Here is a 19,632-nt window from a genome sequence, read left to right on the forward strand (position 1 = left end):
AACAACAGTGATAATAAGTGGAAAACTTCATAGCTGTAGGATGGGAAGGGTAAAAACTGCTCCCTTATTCAATGATATATGAATTCATTATTATTAATTATAATTATATACAAAGCTAATTTTTGAGATTTTTGAGATTTTTGAGACTGGACTGGTTGGAAATTGTTTTGCCCAAGAGCCAGTGACTTTTCTTATTAGATTTTCATGATAATACATAGTGACATATTTGTGTCACAACCTCCTATCTTGTCAAAGCACTGCCTCAGTGAAGAAATAATATCTAGTGATTTGTGAAGTAATTCTTCCTGTGTCCTGATGGAAACAGGTAACCCACAGGTATTTTAGTCTTAATATCTACTTGGAGTTAAAAAACATTCAAATTTTTTATCCCTGTTGTCTTTGAAAGACATGCAGTCCCACAGATACTTCACTCATGCATGTCTTCCCATCAGAAGACGGTAAAAACTTGAGTGAAATAATGAAGACTAGGCAAATAAATAGCTATTTTCCTACATTTGAGTCTCAGTTGGATGTAATTGTTTGGGGAAATACACGTATATTTTATTTTTCTTTTTAGAATTATCAGACATAGGTCTGGATTGAAGAAACCAAAGGTTTGTTCAGAGGTGAACACTGTAACGGCATGGGAGACAAAAAAATTGTAGTGCCTCCATAGAATTCACGGACTGACTAGGTTGGAAGAGACCTTTAAGATCATCGAGTCCAACCCATGCCCTAACACCTCAACTAAACCATGTGGCACTGAGTGCCACATCCAGTCTCTTTTTAAACACATACAGGGATGATGACAATATGACAGGTCTTTGTCTCCCCTTTCAACTTTTTACTTTTAAATTTAGATGAAATGCATGACAAATCAACATGTAGCTCAATTATAAATAGACTACATTAGTAACGGACTCAGTCCATTATTGCTACATATATTATTGCTTGCATCTATACTTAGTTCCTACTTCTGTTTCTGTCATTGCTCAAAAGGATTGAGCAAGCACTTGGGTTTATTAATACGTTCCAGCTATGATGAGACTAGTGGATGTCATCAACAGTCAGGCAATACACTGCTAAACAGTAAACAAAAATGTACAGAACCAATGATATGAACATCTCTTTCTTAGTCCTGCAGTAGTGTTCACATTGTTCATATTGTGCTTGGATCAGTGGGATTCAGCTTGGTTTAACTTGCATTGAAATTAGTGGCCACAGATGTGCAGGATTCATTTCAGTATTCTACCAATACCTAACCTATACCTCAAAATATGGCTTAGCAACCACTGCTTTCAGGTGCTGATTGTGAAACTGTAAGAGTTGAATGAATCCACATTCTGTTCTGCCAGGGAATGTTAATGGTACCAGCACTAACAAGAGTGCTCTTTAGAGATGTATAAACTATGGAGATTCCCAAGTCACTTTCAGACTAGCCATCTTGTTAACAAGCCTTGTAATGATATCAGGGAAGTGGGTTAATTAAGTTAAAAAAACATTAAATAACTCCCAACAACCTATTCGACCAATTCAGAAAAGTGAGTGACTGAGATATTCAGCTATGAAATATTTAAAACTTTTCAGAGCAGGTTATGAAGCTACTTGGTGGCAGAATAAACTTTATTCTCAGCACAATGCTTTTTTTGCTGTGTTTGTGGAAAGACTTGGGTTCCACCATCAAGGAAAACTTTAACCATAAGTGAATGTAGTCCTGTGTTTCCATTACAAAGTTGGGAGAGGAGGAAGATGAGTTCAGGTGATTGGGATGAATTCAGCTAAGGGAGAATGAAAAAGGCATCTAGCAGTGACTACCAGACTTGATCCCTTCAGAGGTTATTTCTGGATATTCCAGTGTCATTTGGCTTTTAAGCACATGGCTGTTTTTAGAAAGAAAGCTCAATATTGCCTTTAATGTTGTGGTAGACTCAGAAATATTTTGTGACTTTTTGTCATTTGACTTTTGTGCTTGTATATTTAAATGGCTATACTTGGTAAAAGAAAGCAGCTGTGGAATCAAACATGAGGCTGGGTTCTAAGTTTATAGAGGGTTCTTCATTTTCACAAATGATGCCTCCAAAAAATAGATGTGGCTTGTTTGTATTTACTGATATTAAGAGCAAACCAAATTGACTTGTTACTTTAAAGACAGTCTTTTAAATCACAGTCTTAGATCACAAAGATTTTATGGGCTACTTCATGGCAAGATATCTCAATTGTTTTGCTAACTGTAAAAAGATAAGAGAGAGGTTTTACTACTGTTTTGGTGTGAAAACTTATGACATCAAGAATTTACTACTTCAGGGAATTAGTTTTGAACTTTAGCCAAGTTTGCTGACTAATCACATGACTCATTTCCATTTTTTCCTTTAAAAGGCGTTAACAATTTAGCATGCCCATTTAAAAAAGAAATCACACAGAATCCTATATAAACGACTTCCACAGACAGCCTGTTGCTCCACCCCACTGGGATAATATAAGGTAAGAGTTACATAGATCACAGGATAGCTCTAGAGATGCCAAAGATATGTTTTATGTTGTGATTGGAAGGTCCTTAATTTTCTATTATTTGCTGTTTAAGTACTAACTTAAGAAAAATGCTTAAAAATACCTTTGTGATGAAAGTATTTTGTTGGGCTTTGCAGCTTTAGTTTAACAGTTATGTTAAAATAAGAAGCCATAGAATCATAGAAACCAGACAATTCTGAAAGAATTTCAAGGAAACAATTCTTGTGTCATTTTGGAATTTACATTATAAATAGAATATAAAATAGAATATAAAATAGAATTTACTCCTAGAAAGCCAGATTTTGGTTTCCCTTTATTTGCTAGGTGGCTTTTCAAGTTTTTCTCTCATTTTCTGTTCTTCATGGAACCTGGAAGTAACTTTTTCAAAGCATGAATCTAAGCAGTTATTCCTAGTTTCCCCTTTCAAAGCAAACCTCCAAGAAATAATGACTCTGAGTGATGTGTGGGGCTGTGAAACAGCCTCATCTCTGTTCACTGCTGTCAGGCAGTGACTGAGAAAGCCTCTCTGGGACCTGCTGTGCTATCCCGGAGATGAGAATCTCTCCCCACTGCCAAGAATCCCCCACAAAACCTTCTAGGGGAATCTTCTCCTTCTTGTGGGTTGAAGGAAGTCCAGGAGGATGGCAGGGCTTAGAGGTGGGCATCCTAGTAAGTTCTAATGTGCTCAGATGAACTGATTTTCATCTGACAGGTTCCTTTCCCAGAATCAAGGAAAATGAAATCATCTGTCAATTCTATCCTGGGGTACTTAATTTGACCCCAAAGAGAATTCTTGTCTTTGCCATCTAATTTGTTGAAAAATTTTACATTTTGGTACCAGAGGTTAAACGGGAGAAAGGAAGTGTGCATGAGAAAGCTTGGGGAGTTAAGTGGGGAATTCCCTCTAAAAGTAGAGACAATACTAAAAATATAGTACAGCTCTGCTCACTTGTGGGCAGGGTCATTTGTCATCACAACAAACAGTAGATCATTCCAGATTAACTAACTTTGGAAAAAGTTTGTGTGTTTGTGTGAAGTTCACCTTTTAACCTAGCATTTATTCAATGGTAAATGCATAATTGTTGGACAGGACTGACACTGCCTCTGTCGTGTGCAGCCCAGGAGATGGAGATCGAGACTGCGGATGAAATTGCTATTGTTGGAATAGGATGCAACTTTCCCGGAGGTAAGGTTGGGGTAAAAGCAAAGTGGGCTGTGAGTGTGAAAAGCAGAGCCTTTTATTAATGTTGAAATTAAGGAAACCATCATGTTTGTCCCCTAGTTGCATTCACTGCTTTGCTGTTTGTGGGATCTTTTTGAAAGGTGATGTTGTGGTGGAAACTGTTTGGCTTGAATTTGTTTACAGACAGAAGGACAGATAGACAAAAGCTGCAGTGCTGGCTGTGGGCAGGGCATTGAGCTGCACATGAAACTCACTCAGATGAGCTGGATGGATCTGGGATGATTTGAACTTTCTGTGTGTTCACTGGCTGTGTGATTGTGCATGGTTACAGGACTCTGCATCCATAGGGAGAGGAGAGATGAAGGGCTGGACATTCTAATCAGCAGTGCCTGTAATATGAACAGATTGGGTTTTTCTAAGAGAAAGCTTTCTGCATTATTGCAGTGTAGAGTAGATGCAGTGAGATGGCAGCGAAATGGGGAGAGAAAGTGGTAAAGGATTTTGTGGGGTTCCTTTGCTTTTAGGCAAGCAGTGAGGGGCTCAGTCATGCTTTTTCATTTTCCTCTCACAGAGGAAGGATCACTTCTTTCTGTGGCATGTCTATTTAAGCAACTTGTGGGTGGTCCTTGTAGCTGATTGTGCATTTCTGAATCTGCATGGAGAGGGGAGTGCATCAATTAATCTGTTTTAAAAACTTTGTACTACAGGAGATGGAATTGACAATTTCTGGAAAGTCCTGGAGGAAGGCAAAAACTGCACCGTAGAAATCCCACCCGAGAGATTTAATACCAAGGAGTGGTATGATGCAGATGATAACAAGCCAGGAAAAATATGTACAACACGAGCTGCTCTTCTTGATGAGTGAGTCTGTTACCCTGCTGCACCACTGATTTTTGTAGTACTTACACTGTGGGTACAGCTGCTGAGAGGCTGTGATAGTGTGAAAACCAGCAAATTACTGTAGGGTCAAAGTAAGAGTTTTACTGGAATTCCACATTCACCTTAAGTCCTCAGGCGGTAGAGCTTCAGTCAAAGGAGAAGCTGACATGCCCAGAAGAAATCTTATTGTCTCCTGACATTTATACTTGGCAGGGTTGAACCATAGGAGCCCAATTTAATTTAGTGCTTTATCCCATGTTAGATATTGAATCCTACTCTGAAATCAGGAAACGATAGAAGGCCATATAAATCTGATCATGGGACACAAGATTACATTTGAATGTGGTCTTTTGTAAACATGGGCCTGTTTTGGAGATGCTTTTAAAGACAAACACACACATACACACACAGAAAGCATTTTGAATGTATTGTTAGAGAAGCATGCATATGCCTTGAAAACATCTGAGCTAATCCTCGAGTTTTTGGTTTTAAATTGTAAACTGTTGGTGTGTATTTGCTTAAAATAATGTAGAAAACAAGGTTTCATGGGGAATTCTTTGTAGTGAGGAGAGATTCTCATTTTGTTTATAACTTGTTTGCTACAACCACATCACTGCAGAGGCAGTCTCATTTTGCACATTTCATAGTTTGAGGATTCCAGTTGGTAATAGTGCAATGACCATGAGAATAAAAATGGGTGGGAGGGGGCTATTAACTCTGAAATGCAGAATCCTTGATAAAATGATGTATTTTGTGGTGAGACATAAAACATCTTTGGCTTATAAACATTTTCTTCTGAATTTCATAAATGGGAACTGTGGCTTAAACACAGTTACTGCTCTGCTGTTCATGAAATTGCAAAAAATGTTTACTGTGAGTCTAGAAGTAAATGCATCTTATATACATATGTCATATCCTATTCTGGTCTATGTATTTCAGATTTAATTCATTTGACAACCACCTGTTTGGGATTAATAATATGGAGGCAGAACGTATGGATCCACAACAGAAATTACTGATAGAGTGCACATACAAAGCCCTGGAGGATGCAGGAGTTCCTGTAGAATCTGTCAGTGGCACCAAAACAGGTGTTTTTATTGGTAAGACGAACATGTCGTGGCAAAGAAAGTGTGTTTGAACCTCACAAAGATTGAAACAGTTCTTCACAATCTTTCAATATGTTATCTGGCTCTAGGCTGGATCTAGACTGGAGATCTAAGGCTACTGTACTCTCACAGGCCCTGCTCTTCTTTACTATTTCTTACTGGTTGCAAGTGTGAAAAAAATGATAAATACGAAGTATTGGATGTAGTTTGTGCTGTGACCTGTAACTTGGTACATCTGAGGAACTGAAGCTAATGTCTTGTACATTAATGTCTGAATTACCCCCCTTGTAACATGTTGATAAATATTCTCATAGCTAAACTAAACCAACCAGTCTCAGACTGAGATACAGGGATCTCAGAAAGCCACAGAGAACTTAGCTGCATCCTACACTGAGCTAAGTCATTCTGAAACGCCTGTCATTTCCTGGGGAAGTAGGATTTTTAAGTGTTTGGTGTGTTTGCGTAAGCTGAGTCCAGGGGAAACTGCTGTAGGTTTTGCCCTTGACTTGTGTTGGAGCAAAGCTCCATGACAGGAGCCCTGATGCCACGTGGTTTTGTCTTAACACTGAAAACCAAACTACACCTTCAGGTTTTGAGCTGTACATGCCTATTGTTGGCTTGGGTTAACTTGACACATGCCTGATGTTTTCCAGGTCTCATGAATCGAGACTATGAAATCATAACCAGCAGAGCAGCAAGTGAAATAAATCATTATGATGGTACTGGAACAGCAATGAGCATTGTTGCCAACAGGGTCTCTTTCACATTTAATCTGACTGGACCATCTCTGACTGTTGACACTGCATGTTCATCTTTTCTTTTTGCTCTGCACTACGCCTTGCAAGCCATTAAATCAGGTAATGGGACTGAAGATGTGCTGGACAATGAAATCAGGATTGCTACTGTTTCTGTCTATCACCAGGGCCATCTCAACTTGATTATGTTTGTGTTTGACTCCAGGAGACTGTGAGGCAGCAATTTGTGGTGGGGTGAACTGCATCATTGATCCCCGCACCTTTGTCTCCCTCAGTAAAGCCAAAATGATCTCTCCAGAAGGAATAAGCAAACCCTTCTCCAAAAAAGCAGATGGCTATGGAAGGGGAGAAGGCTGTGGTGTTGTTTTCCTCAAACCACTGAAAAAGGTAAGATTGCTTGTGACGCAGCTTGAAATAAGACTGGTTGTTTGCCTGAATTTTGTGCCTTCAGCTCTAATAGTGACAAATCTAGAGAAGTTTTTCCAATTCAAGTTTAAGATTAATGAAGCATTTCTTAAAAATTTATGCACTTCCTCTAGCATAGAGAAAGGATCCCACATTTACCAGTTAGCATCATGTTCTGGTTGCTTTTGGCTTTGTTGTTTGAGTTTTGTTGTCCTCTTTACAGAGGAAGCATGAGTTTATTAAAGAAAATTTAACTTTTTATGGAACAGGCAAAGGAAGACTACAGCAAAATCTGGGGTGTGATAAACATCAGTGCAGTCAATCAGAACGGCAGGTCCGCGACTCCGATCACAAGGCCATCTCAAATAGAGCAAGAGAAGTTACTGCGCAGCATTTATGAAAGTCGTGTTGATCCCTCAGTTGTGCAGTACATTGAAGCCCATGGCACAGGAACTGCTGTTGGAGATCCTATTGAAGCCGAGAGCCTGGGTAGTGTCATTAGCAAAAACAGGTCTTCCCGAGTTTCCATTCTGAAAATCGGTTCAGTGAAAGGAAATATTGGACACACTGAATCGGCTGCTGGAGCAGCCGGGTTAATCAAAGTGCTCCTGATGATGCATCATGGAAAGATTGTTCCATCCTTGCATTACTCAAAGGAGATGAGCAGCATCGATACAGAGAAATTAAACCTTGCTGTTGCCACAGCTGTGGAGCCCTGGGAAGAATCCAGTGAGTATGGAAGAGTAGCTGGCATCAACTGCTTTGGATTTGGAGGAACCAATGCTCATGTTGTAGTCAGGCAGCCGAAGCAGCCCGAGCCTCTTCCTGCCTTTAAGAAGCCCCTGGAATTAGTTCTGCTTTCAGCAGCCTCCCCGAAGTCCCTTCAGATGACAATGGCTGATACAGCTGAGCAACTGAGCAGAAGGATCTCCGTAACTCTCCCAAGCCTGGCCTACACCTCTGCCTGCAGAAGAAGCCATGCCAACTACAGGTACCGAAAAGCATTTGTCACAAATTCCCTCCAACATCTGCAGCAGGAGCTTAGGTCGGCAGCGAGTGCAAAACCTGCCATGTCCAAAGTGGAGCCACAGCTGGTGTTTGTGTTCTGTGGCAACGGCGTAACAATGAAGGAGTTCAGTGAGGCACTGCTGAGCACAGAGCCGGTGTTCAGAGACAAGTGTAAGGAGATAGAAGACCTTTTCCAGCAGCACACTGCCATCAGCCTCCTGCCAGCAAGAAATCATAGCCCAAAGGACTTGTTGAATCCAGAGTTTTCCCAGCCCTTGCTGTTTGCCCTGCAGGTTGCTGTGGCTTCCCTCCTGAAGCACTGGGGCATTCAGCCTGTTGCTGCTGTTGGCCACTCGGTGGGGGAAGTTGCTGCTGCACATATTGCTGGGTACCTTTCCCTGGCAGATGCAGTCAAAGTGATTTATCACCGGAGCAGGCTGCAGGTAAAGACTGCCCGTGGCAGAATGCTGGTGGTTGGAAACATCCCTGTTGAAGAGATTGCTGAACGTCTGCATCCCTACTCGGGAAAGGTGTGCATTGCTGCTTTCAACAGCCCCATTTCCTGCACCTTGTCTGGGAGTGTAGATGCTGTGGAAGCTGTCCACAAAGAGTTAGCTGAAGCTTTCAGACCGAGAAACATTTTTCTTCATGTTTTAAATGTTCCAGTTGCATACCACAGCCCCAGCATGGACATGATACTTGGGGAGCTGGAGGAGCAGATAGAGCCTTTAGAAAAGCAGAAGGGGGAAATGGAAGTGATTTCAACACTGACTGGTGTGGCTGCATCTGAAAATGACTTTGCTCAGGGCAAATTCTGGGCACAGCACACTCGTGAGCCTGTTGCTTTCACACAAGCCATCCAAACTGCAGCCAGAGGCAGAGAAAACGTGGTGTTTGTGGAAATAAGTCCTCACCGAGCATTGCAGCGAAGCATTAAAGAAACGCTGGGAAAAGACACAAAGGTGTTGTCGTCTTTGCAAACGGATGCAGAATATCAGACGCTTCTCACCCTGGTAGGAAATCTGTTTGAACTGGGATTTAATCCCAACTGGCAGCACTTTTATCATGGGTACCAAAGTGCTCCTGTGGCCATTCCGCAATATCAGTTTGATCGCCAGAAACTCATGCGCTGTCTGGATATCCATCAACAAGCAAACCAGAGAGATGTCAGCACCAGTCATCCTTTGATTTATGGCATCAAGAGTGACCACGTGGAGTTTGGCTGCCTGGTGTCCCAGGACACAACACCATACTTATATGAGCACAAGAACAATGGGGTGGCCTTAGTCCCTGGTGCTTTCTATGTAGAGCTTGGTCTGGCCTCTGTGATGAGCAGCTCAAGACCTAAAGTGCCTCTGAGCTCTTGCCAGCTGAGTATCAGTTTTTCTGCACCATGTGTTCTCACACAGAGTTCCCAAGTGCTGAGTATCAAGCTGAGTCCACAAAAAGCTGTGACAACCTTTGAGGTTCTCTCTTCCTCCAACGCAGTTTATGCTGCTGGCCAAGTGGCCAAGGGGCTTGAAGGTGTGGTGGAAGAAAGCAGCATCTCCTTCCAAGCCATCTATCGAAGATGTACTTCAGTGATTAGCAGAGAGGAGGTTTATGAAGCACTGTCTCATGTTGGCTTTCAGTACGGCTCCATATTCAGGCAGCTCAGCGATGTTCATTATTGCCAGGAGCTAAAGGAAGCAATAACAAGGATAAAGGTGAATGAGGAGACCGTCAGAGACATGTACAGCTGCTGTATCCACCCAGTGCTGCTCGACTGTTTTCTGCAGATGACCGCTGTCCTGACCTCAAGGACACTCCAGTCCAGAGCAGGCTTTCCTTCAGGGATAGGCAGCCTGGTGGTGCTCCGCCCGCTGGAGGAGGAAATGATGATATACATGAGAATGAGCAAATCCACTGGGAACTGCCTGGAGGTCTGTGGATGCTTTGTGGACAAACAGGGCTCTGTTTTGGCTGAGCTCAAGCATGTTACCATCACTTTCATGAAGGAATCATCTTCCAGAGACAATGAGTTCCTGTTTGAAAACAAGTGGAAAGAAGTCTCTCTTTCACAGACAATTGGACATCTGGGGTTTAAGCCCAGAGTCCTTGTGTTTGCAGACAAATTTGGGATAGCTGAGCAGCTCAAAAAATACTTGCATCCTGCTTCGAGATATGTTTGGTATGAAGGCTGGGAAAGCCTTGTGGAAAGTGAGACACAGAATAAAATGAGAGCAGAGGTTGAGGATTATGATGAAATCCTCTTCCTGTGGGGAATTCAGAAGTTAAATGAAGATTTCCCAAGGAAAGCGGTAGATCAGTTGGCAAAGTGCTGCGAAGCCTATCGCCAGATCGTGGTGGCCCTGAGAGAGAAGACATCCCGCTGCTCTGTCAGAGTGATCACCTACAGAACAACAGAGAGATATGTGGACCACATTAACTGTGGGTTTGCATTGTATGGCATGACCAGAACTTGTATGGTTGAAGTTCCAGAAATCACATTTCAGTTGATTGACCTCAGCTCCTCCACTTCCCTGGATATCTCAGTGTTAGTAGATGTTCTTGCCAAATACAAAGGTGGGGAGTATCCAGAAGTTTGCGTCAGCCAGGGAAGAATTTACGTGTCCGAGATCAGACGCACACCTTTTGCAGATGCAGACTACATCCAACCTGTAAGATCACTCCAGAAATCAGAGTCATTCACTTTGTACACTTCTGATCCTTACACAGTGAAAGACTTGTCCGGAGAATTATCCACCAGCGCTGCTGCTGAGCTTGACAAAGAGAGCGTGGAAATTCAAGTGGATAAAATTTGTCTGCACTCAGAAGATTATTTTCCCATTAGTGTTTCTAGCTGCAACTTTGGTAATACGCTGTATTGGAACTCACAAACAGGAGAAAAACACAGGCTTCTAGGTCTTGATTTCAGTGGCACAGTCACTGCAACAGGCACTGATGTGAAAAAAGTGAAAGTGGGAGATTATGTGGTTTCATGTTTTCCCACTGCTGCAGCATCCAGAGTTCAGATACCCGGAACAGTTTGCTTCAATGCAAAAAAATTCCCATTCCTCCAGAATGTTCCTTGTGTGTCATACTTCATCATTGCATGGGAAATCTTCACTCAGAGGTTACCCAAGGGGAAACATGGCAGAACACTGGGTATTATTACTACACAGCCATCATCGGCTTTGTGCCACGTTCTTTCTGTAGCAGCAGAAGAGATGGGTTGGAGAACAGTCCTTGCAAAGCCTACTCCTAATGTGTTCCAGTTTATCAACCTGTGCAATGCCCTTGTTATTCTTCCTCCAGTCAGCAGACTGTCTCGGGAGGATCTGGCCCACATGTGCTTTCTTAAAGATGTGGTGATCGTGTGTGGCAATCAACAGTCTGACTGTATCCAGAATGTCAGTGAAATCGATCATGAAAACATCAGCTTTCATATCCTCACCACTGCCAGCCTTTTCCAGAAAGCACCTCTAAAGGAATTGCAGAAGACCCTACATACCTGGATCAGTTCCATGGATATGAAACAGTTTAGACATCTCTCAGGTGCTGTTTTTCAGCAGACTGAGAACTTTGAAGGCCTAAACTCTGTGACATCCTATTTCACCTGTGCTTCTGTCCCCCTTGCTGTTCTGAGAAAGCAGAAGGACATCAGTGTGCTGTCAGACATCCCATTGTACGAGCCCCAGAGGCAGCTGTTCAAGCAGAACGCTGTTTATGTAGTAGCTGGGGGGCTCACTGGACTTGGCTTTGAAACGGTGAAATTCATAGCCAAGAACGGAGGAGGGTGTATTGCAATACTCTCCAGGAGAATCCCCAGCAGTGAGAAGCAAGAAGAGATGAGGGCTCTGCAGCAGCAGTACAAAGGGACCAAAGTAGTGTCTGTGCAGTGTGATGTGGCTTTGACCAGTGATGTGGAGAAAGCTTTCCAGTCCATTGCCAACACCTTTGTGGGCAGTCCGATCAAAGGGATATTCCAAAGTGCTGTGGCTTTACATGATGGCCACCTTGAAGTCCTGAAGCTGGATGACTTTCACAAAGTGCTGAGCCCAAAAGTAGCAGGGACCCTAAATCTTCACTGGGCCACGAGAGGCCAGCAACTTGACTACTTTGTGTGCTACTCCTCTGTAACTTCCTTTCTGGGCAATGCCACCCAGACAAACTATGCAGCTGCAAACTCTTTCCTGGATGTCTTCTGCCTCTACAGGAGGAACTGTGGGCTTGCAGGCCAGGCCATTAACTGGGGTGCTTTGAACCTTGGCATTCTGCTCAATCAAAAGCACATTCAGAGCATTCTGGGATCCAAGGGCATCGACGTTCTGCAAGTGCCTGAAATTCATGACTATCTCATGAAGACCTTACTTATAAACAACCCTCAGCAAGCTGTTGTCAAACTGAACTTTCAAGTTTTGTATAATCATGTTTTTACACAGATTATTTCTCTCAAAAGACGCTTCATATCACTTCTGTCAGAAGATTTCAGGAACAAGATTGAAACCTCTGAGGGACCTGAAGTCCCAGAGACTGCCTTTCTCAAATCTGAGGACTACATCACCTCACTGGTGAGTGACCTCACAGGAGTGAACACAGATGAGCTAACCATGAACACACCACTTTCGTCTTTGGGCATAGACTCTATGTTAGCTATGACAATTCAGAACCGTGTCTTCCAGGAGCGAAAGGTGGACATACCCCTTGTGAAACTGCTTGATCCTCACACAACGCTGTCAAGTTTAGTGGTAGTTTTAGAAGAAACAAGCAATGCAAATGGAACAGTTGAAGAGAATAATACTGTGGTTGAAAATGCAGAAAATGATACCAAGGTATAGGAATTTTCCCAATCAGGAATTGTGTAAATTTGACAATATTTATATCCTTTGCAGAATCTAAGAATATGTCTGTCCCTGCAGACAGGGTAGAATGTCTGGTGATTCTGAATGTACTCTTCTGCATTGACCCAGAAAATCCTTCACCGTGTTCTTCTGCCATTATTCTGCTAGTCATGTTAATTTCAGTTAGTTGTTTGACTTTTTCTTTTCAATGTCTTTTACCCTTATTTTCAATAGTTTTAACTGGAGATAAGTAGGTAAATTCCTACACATTTTATATGTGAGATACTGTGTAAGAATGCACATTGCATTCTCTGAACTGTATTCAAGTTTTGATGAAAATTGTATATTTGCACCTCTAAACAGTAAATATACACATAAAGCTTAAACTGCATAAGCTTATCAGTATTTTTCATATTCAATTGTTAATATATAATTATTTAATATTACCAACTGTTTCTAAATACAGGCATCTTTTTAGTCTGATGTTGTGAATTTCAAAAACCTAGTGTTTTGCTTATGTCTTCAAAAATATTAACAATTTACCAATTGTTACCAATTGTGAAGCATGCAGTAAAGCAAATGTTTTTTATTGTGAATTAACCAATTTTTATGAAAGCCCAAATAAACAAGAATAGTATAAAATGATTTAAAAAACCCCTGAAGTGTATTTTTATCTTATTTGATTTTTTTGTCCCTTATATGCTCTCCTACCTTAAATTTTTGTAACCTTATATCTGCCCTGCTTTTGTTCCATCAGAAAAAATAGACTTTTCCACAAAGAAAACTTGTTCATAGTATCTTAACATGGGAATAGGGTATTGTATTATTTCTCCCTTTTCTCCCTAATTATGGTGAGTTGTCCCTTGTAGATCTGGTAGTATTCTCCAGTGCATGGAGTATCTGTGGTCTGTGAGGTCCCACTGAAATAATCCGATCTCCAGGATGAAAAATTCCATCAGTTCCTCTTAGCTCTGGTGCACCAGCCCCAAAGATCTTGGTGGTCTTATGCCAAAAGTACTCAGGTTTATCTGTATCTTTCTCACAGTGGAGGGCTATCACCGTGGAGGCCCAACCAGGAACACAGACTGGGGACACAGATCTGGGTGCAACAAGAGCAGCAGGGCAGAAGACCTGCCCTTAGTTTATTTTTCCATTATATACCTGTGGCAAGGTGACCATGGATTGGAGAAGGGTATCGCCACCTCTCCTGTCACATTGGTCCAGGAGGCTGTCATTCAACCTCCCCTTGTCTTGGAGAAAGTATTCATAACATTGCCAATATTTACAAAACATGGTCCTGTGTTTACAATTCACCAGCGTGAGAAACTGCACGTTTCTCCTTTAATATGAACGCTCAGCAAACCAGGAAAATTCATGGCAACATCTCACCCTTTTAAGTATATTAAAAAGAAAACAGAAAAAGAAAAATGAACAATTCTATGACAGGAAAAAAGAAAGAAAAAAAACCTGTATAAAGTTCACCGACCTTCATTTAGGTGACGGTGTGAGGGCTACATGTTGGTCTGATTCTGCCTTTGCTACCCAGGGTTTCACCCTGAACCCCTTGCAATAACCTGCTCAAAATATCTCGAGCATAGTCTAACATAATTCAACCAACACCCTCATATTTTTAAATTTTTATAAGATACAAGGGAATATACGGTGCAAAAGGCAGGAGCATTCCAAGAAAAATTTTTCCACTCAATTGAAAATTCTGAACCTCAAAATTCTGTCCCAAAACCACAACCCCCAAACAACGTGCCCTTTCCCCACAGAGGTCACAATGGCTACCATACATAAAACTGAGCCGTAGCAAACAATTCCTCTGAGTCCATGATTAACAGTCCGTTGGCTCTCAGCATCACACTGCTTCAGTCAGTCCTTGTCCAGCAGCTCCAGAGGATCCAAAGTCTCTATGGAGGCCATATAGGAAGAGAGAGGATGCCAGTCTGTGTCCATGTCAATCAGATCTCGAAGAGGCTTCTGTGATGGGTGGCACTAGGGTGGCACAGGGTGCACAAGGTTTCAGGATCAAACAGGATCAGTCCAATGCACCTGAGGCAGCTCAGCAGACTTTCAGTGGCCACCTCCATGGCAAAGATCCCAGAACCTGAGGATAGAGAACTTAGAAAACACAAATTGAGCAATTGACTTTTTCTCAAAGAATGCATGCAACATAGGATGTGGACGTAGAAACCCACTGCAAGGTCCAAGGAAAACTGACCATAGCTATGTGGCAACATCAACACTTCCTACACTTGAGATGATGGCTGTACACCAGCCAGAGAATTTTGCTCTTGTTCTAGAGCTTGGGAAAGTGTTTCGTCCCCCTGACGTCTTCGTCTTTTTCTTCGCCTCCGAATTTTCGGGCTTGGCGTGGGCTCAGCATGACCCACTGCCTCGCATGTTTCTGCAGTATGGTCTGGACCCACACCTTGTGCGCAGAAAAACAAGGGGGTCACTTTCTGTGCCTCCTTTTCCTGTTCTCCACTAGGCTGAATATCTGCCTCTGTCTCATGTCCATCATTCTGCCTCTGTTCTGCCGGCTGTGAAGCAGCCGTTGGGGTCATCACCATAGAATCACAGGTGTTTAGAACTGCACAGGTCTGGACCATCTCCAGGATATTAGAAGTCTCCGGAATGGTTTCCAGGAGCCTCTGGCAAGCAGAATTAGCATGGCTTCTTGCTAATTGCTCCAAAATTATCATTGTCAAAGTTACATCCTCGACTCTCGTCTCTAAAAATTGCATCAGACGCGATATAAATTCATTAAAAGCTTCCTCTGGCTTCTGTGCTATGTCTAAGAAGTCTTCCTTTGGGGAGAAGGATAACTTGGTTTTTATCAATGCAGATATCCCTATGTATCTGCACGAACCTAAAACCCTGAAAGAAAAGCCAGCTTGCACATCAGGGCAATCATATTGACTCCTCCCCATAAGTAGGTCAACTCCGACCCCAAACAAGGGATCATCTCGAGGCAGGTGGCTATTTTTGACAGCCATTTGTCCAGCTAGGAATTTCCAATTTCTTTCAAAGGTAAAAACCTGTTGAGGTTCAAGCATCATTGTTGCAAGACCTCTTATTACAAAAGGAAAGATCAGATCCTCAAATTCTGCACTGATCCATTGAATTGCCTCAGTGAAGCTTATATCATCTTCTGCCACGTCCCTTGATAAGGGAAGCGGGACTGCCCATGATGGGTCATCATGGCTATGATGCTGTGGACCCACGTCCACAGCTCCCTGAACTGGCTCGGGCAAAGCTGCATCTTCAGGCAGCAGCTCTCTTAGGTCAGCAGCCTGGTTCACCTGCGGACTAAAAGCCTCATCCGATTTCACGACAGGGAAAGCGTGCACATCAGACAACGCTTTTGCCCCGTTATCATCTCCCACAGCCGACCCGGCCCCGTAGGGGGGGTGGGCGGGGGACAGTAACTCGCTCAGACTCCTCTCTGAGCGGGGGGGCGATTGTCGCGCTGGGCAGAGAGGCGTGGCCGATCGGCCACAGCTTTCAGCTCCTGTTCCATCAGCCGATGGGTCGGTGGCCGGGGCCAGAGCCGGCAGCAGCTCTGCGGCTCCAACGCTCGGCCCCGTCCCCTCTGAACGGAGGGGGCATGCGGCGGGGCCGCGCGGCGGCGCGGGGGGGCTGTCCATCGCGGGTGGCCCCGCAGCAGCGGGCAGCGTTGCGCCCAGCCCTCCCCCCGCGGCGCCGGACCGGCACCGGACGCGTGGGGCGGGGCGCGGCGCGGTGGGCGGCGGCGGCGGCTCCGCTGCGGGCACCGCACGGACCGCCGGCGGCGGCGACCCCGCGCACAGCATTTGGCGCGGCGGGGGGACGGGGCAAGGAGGGGCTGTCCCCGCCGCTCTCGCCTGCCGAATCCTGCGCGGAGCAGGTCGCGGCGGGGCGGGGCGGGCCGGGGAGGCGGCGGCAGGGGGCGGCGCCGGCAGCGCCGGGGGCGGCGCGCACGGCGGCCCCCCCGGCTCCCCGCAGGGGGCCCGAGGCGGGGCGGCTCCGCGCGGCAGCTGCAGGGCGGACCCCGCAGCGGTGGCGGGCAGCGGGGGGGTCGCCGCGGCACGGCGGCCCGGGGCGGCGCGGGCGATCCCCCGCGCTCGGCGTGGGACCCGATGCCGAGCGCTCCGCCCCCTCGGCACCCCAGCTCCCCGCCCGGCAAACCGCGCGGGGAGCGGACCGAAAAAAGCTTCCCCGCCCTTCCAAAAACCCCGCTGGGCGCGCCCAACCCCCGACATGGGGGTGGGGGTCTCCTGCATCGGCTCTAACCCTGCATCAGAGCAATCCTCGTCAGAAGCGACGGAGCTCACAGGGGAGCCAGTCCTGCTTCCTGTCGAAAGCCCAGAATCAACTTCAAAGTCCTCTCCAGCCTCTTTTAGAAGTGGGAAGACTGTTGTCCATGCCCGTAAAAGAGTGCCTGCCTTAGAGTTTCCGTCAAGGACGGCAGAGAAAAGGCTTTTTCCCAGGGTTCTCCATGGGCCAATATAAAGTGCCTTTTCAGCAGTATAAAAAATTCCAAGTTTCTTTCCCCAGCTAAGCAGTTCTCTCACGTGTTTCCTGGTTAAGTCAGCGTCACAGGACAACAAAAAGGAGTGGAGCAGTTCCATCATCAATCGTTCCTCTGAGAACATCGTGGGTTTCTTCTTTTTGCAGCTGTAGAAGGCAGATTTTTTTTTTTTCTTTCTTCTTTTTTCTTTCCTCACTAGCTTGCAACTTGACCACGTATAGGCGCCAGTTATCACCGTGGAGGCCCAACCAGGAACACAGACTGGGGACACAGATCTGGGTGCAACAAGAGCAGCAGGGCAGAAGACCTGCCCTTAGTTTATTTTTCCATTATATACCTGTGGCAAGGTGACCATGGATTGGAGAAGGGTATCGCCACCTCTCCTGTCACATTGGTCCAGGAGGCTGTCATTCAACCTCCCCTTGTCTTGGAGAAAGTATTCATAACATTGCCAATATTTACAAAACATGGTCCTGTGTTTACAATTCACCAGCGTGAGAAACTGCACGTTTCTCCTTTAATATGAACGCTCAGCAAACCAGGAAAATTCATGGCAACAGAGGGCCCAGAGCTGGACTAGGGTTCTAGATGGGGTGTAACGAGTCAAGTGTGGTGTACTGGTGGTGCCTGTTACACCAGTGTGATGCAGAGTTCCCCGCCCAGCTGGCTGTTGGCTTCCATTGCTGTCAGTGTGCACAGTGAACTCGTGTTCCTGCCCATCAGGATCCCCCAGTCCTTCTCATCCAGGCTGCTGTGCAGCCAGCCAGTCCCTGGAATGTCACGCTGCAGTGTCTCATGTGCAGAGCAGGTGTGGGGGGCTAAGCTGTACCAGGTTCAAGGCCTTGAGTTTACCATGGTTGGAAATAAGGAACATTCTGCAAAGCTGTTTGTCCCTCTGAATAGTGGCCCTCCCTTTCAATGTGCCAAATGCTCTCACCTTACCTGATGTTGGCTGGGCTGTCAATAAAGAGCCTGCAAGGTGCTGCTGCTGACTCACTGCCAGAAGGACTTGGCACAGCCAATATCACCCTTTAGGCCTGGCAGCCCAATGAATACCCCACCCAGCTTATAGTCTTCTTTTTCAACCTATCTAGCATCAGTTTGGCTACAAGGATGCATTGGGACACTGCTGAAATTCTTTATGGAATCAAGGTGCATAAAAACTCTCCCTCCTCAGTGTTTTCATTCTTCAAGATAATCATGCTAGTCAGCCACCATATCTCTATGGAAAATCCATGATGGTTGTTCCCAACCACTCCTTTGTTCATGTCCCTTACTACCTGAGTCATTCTGAGCTTATGGTTCTGTATGGGCAGAGATCCTTGTGACCTTGACTAAATATTTTGGAGGGAAATGTGGTAATGAAGTGAGGAGCAGTTAACTGTATACATACACATACACATACACATACACATATACACATGCAGAAAGGCACAGGGAGGATTTCAAATCCAGAGTGGTTCTGGTGTGGCATAACCTAACCAACAGCCAGGCAAATTACAAAGCAGAGAAATGCATTTGTTGTACTTGTTTTCTGTGCTGTTGCCTGTGCAAAACACAAGAGCCTTGCAGCACTGATGTCATGGTTAAAGCAGTAATCTGACAGGGCTGCTTTGCACAGCAGGAGTAGATAAAGGTATGTTAGACAGATGTTAGGTGTATGACAATCACTCAAAGATCTCCACATTGCACAGTTGTGACTGAACCTATTGATTTCAGCCTTTATACAGACAGGTCTGATTTTGGAAGACTGAAGCACCAACTTTGGCTGGCTGCAGCTCTTTGTTTTTCTCTCACTGAAGCAATCACTGGTCTGTCAGTATTGTGAAACCTCTCTCTTATCTCTTCTATGTGTTTTGCTTTTGATTGCTTCTGTGAATCTGTCATAAATGTCCCACAGGTCAGAATATTTGAACAAAAACAAGATCATTGCTAGCCTCCAGAAATACAGTGAGAAACCTAATCTCAAAAAATGCTCTGGCAAAGGGATTTTCAGCTGCAGCCAGGGCAATTAGAATTAGCAGTTTGTAACACAGGGTAAGGCAGCAATGGCAGAGCACTGACTACTCTTTCATTTGTGTCTGATAAATGCATAGATTATATGACCAGAAAAATAGCCTGGAAAATCCAAACAGATGACACAATAGCTCAGAGGTATGTCTGATAACCTGAAGGCGGCAGCCAGTAGGAGGAGAAGGCAAAGACATCTAGAAGAAACAGAATGGACTACAAAAACATAGAAAGAACCTGCAGTACTGTAAGAGCAATTAGAAAGTCCCGAGTCCTGTCCTGTCCTACCAAACATCATAAATGGAACAGTTAAACAGGCCTTCAGAGCTGGCAATGCTTTTCCTAATACAGCCAAGGATCCCATCAGCCTTCTTGGACCCTAGGGCACACTGCTGGCTCATGGACAATTTGTTGTCCTCCAGGAGCCCCAGGTCCCTCT

The 19,632-nt window shown here is 44.6% G+C and overlaps 1 protein-coding gene across 1 annotated transcript; it reads left to right on the forward strand.

Moving 5' to 3' along the window:
- The first annotated feature begins 3,633 nt into the window (after positions 1-3,633).
- LOC134563189 (uncharacterized) lies at positions 3,634-13,256 on the forward strand. The gene is made up of 6 exons (XM_063421030.1): positions 3,634-3,694; positions 4,399-4,552; positions 5,510-5,670; positions 6,330-6,533; positions 6,637-6,818; positions 7,106-13,256. Exons 1-6 carry the CDS (start codon positions 3,634-3,636, stop codon positions 12,662-12,664), a joined length of 6,321 nt encoding a protein of 2,106 aa, XP_063277100.1. The 3' UTR covers positions 12,665-13,256.
- The last annotated feature ends 6,376 nt before the right edge of the window (positions 13,257-19,632 follow it).

This window comes from Prinia subflava, chromosome 1, assembly GCF_021018805.1.
Source record: "Prinia subflava isolate CZ2003 ecotype Zambia chromosome 1, Cam_Psub_1.2, whole genome shotgun sequence".
Classification (NCBI taxonomy): Eukaryota; Metazoa; Chordata; class Aves; order Passeriformes; family Cisticolidae; genus Prinia; species Prinia subflava.

What these genes read in the sequence shown, in the direction of transcription:
- LOC134563189 (XM_063421030.1), top strand. Translation starts at nt 3,634, where the DNA reads ATGGAGATCGAGACTGCGGATGAAATTGCTATTGTTGGAATAGGATGC. An exon ending in AGGATGCAACTTTCCCGGAG is followed by an intron (nt 3,695 to 4,398) that starts GTAAGGTTGGGG and finishes TTTGTACTACAG; the next exon opens with GAGATGGAATTGACAATTTC. An exon ending in CTTGCAAGCCATTAAATCAG is followed by an intron (nt 6,534 to 6,636) that starts GTAATGGGACTG and finishes GTTTGACTCCAG; the next exon opens with GAGACTGTGAGGCAGCAATT.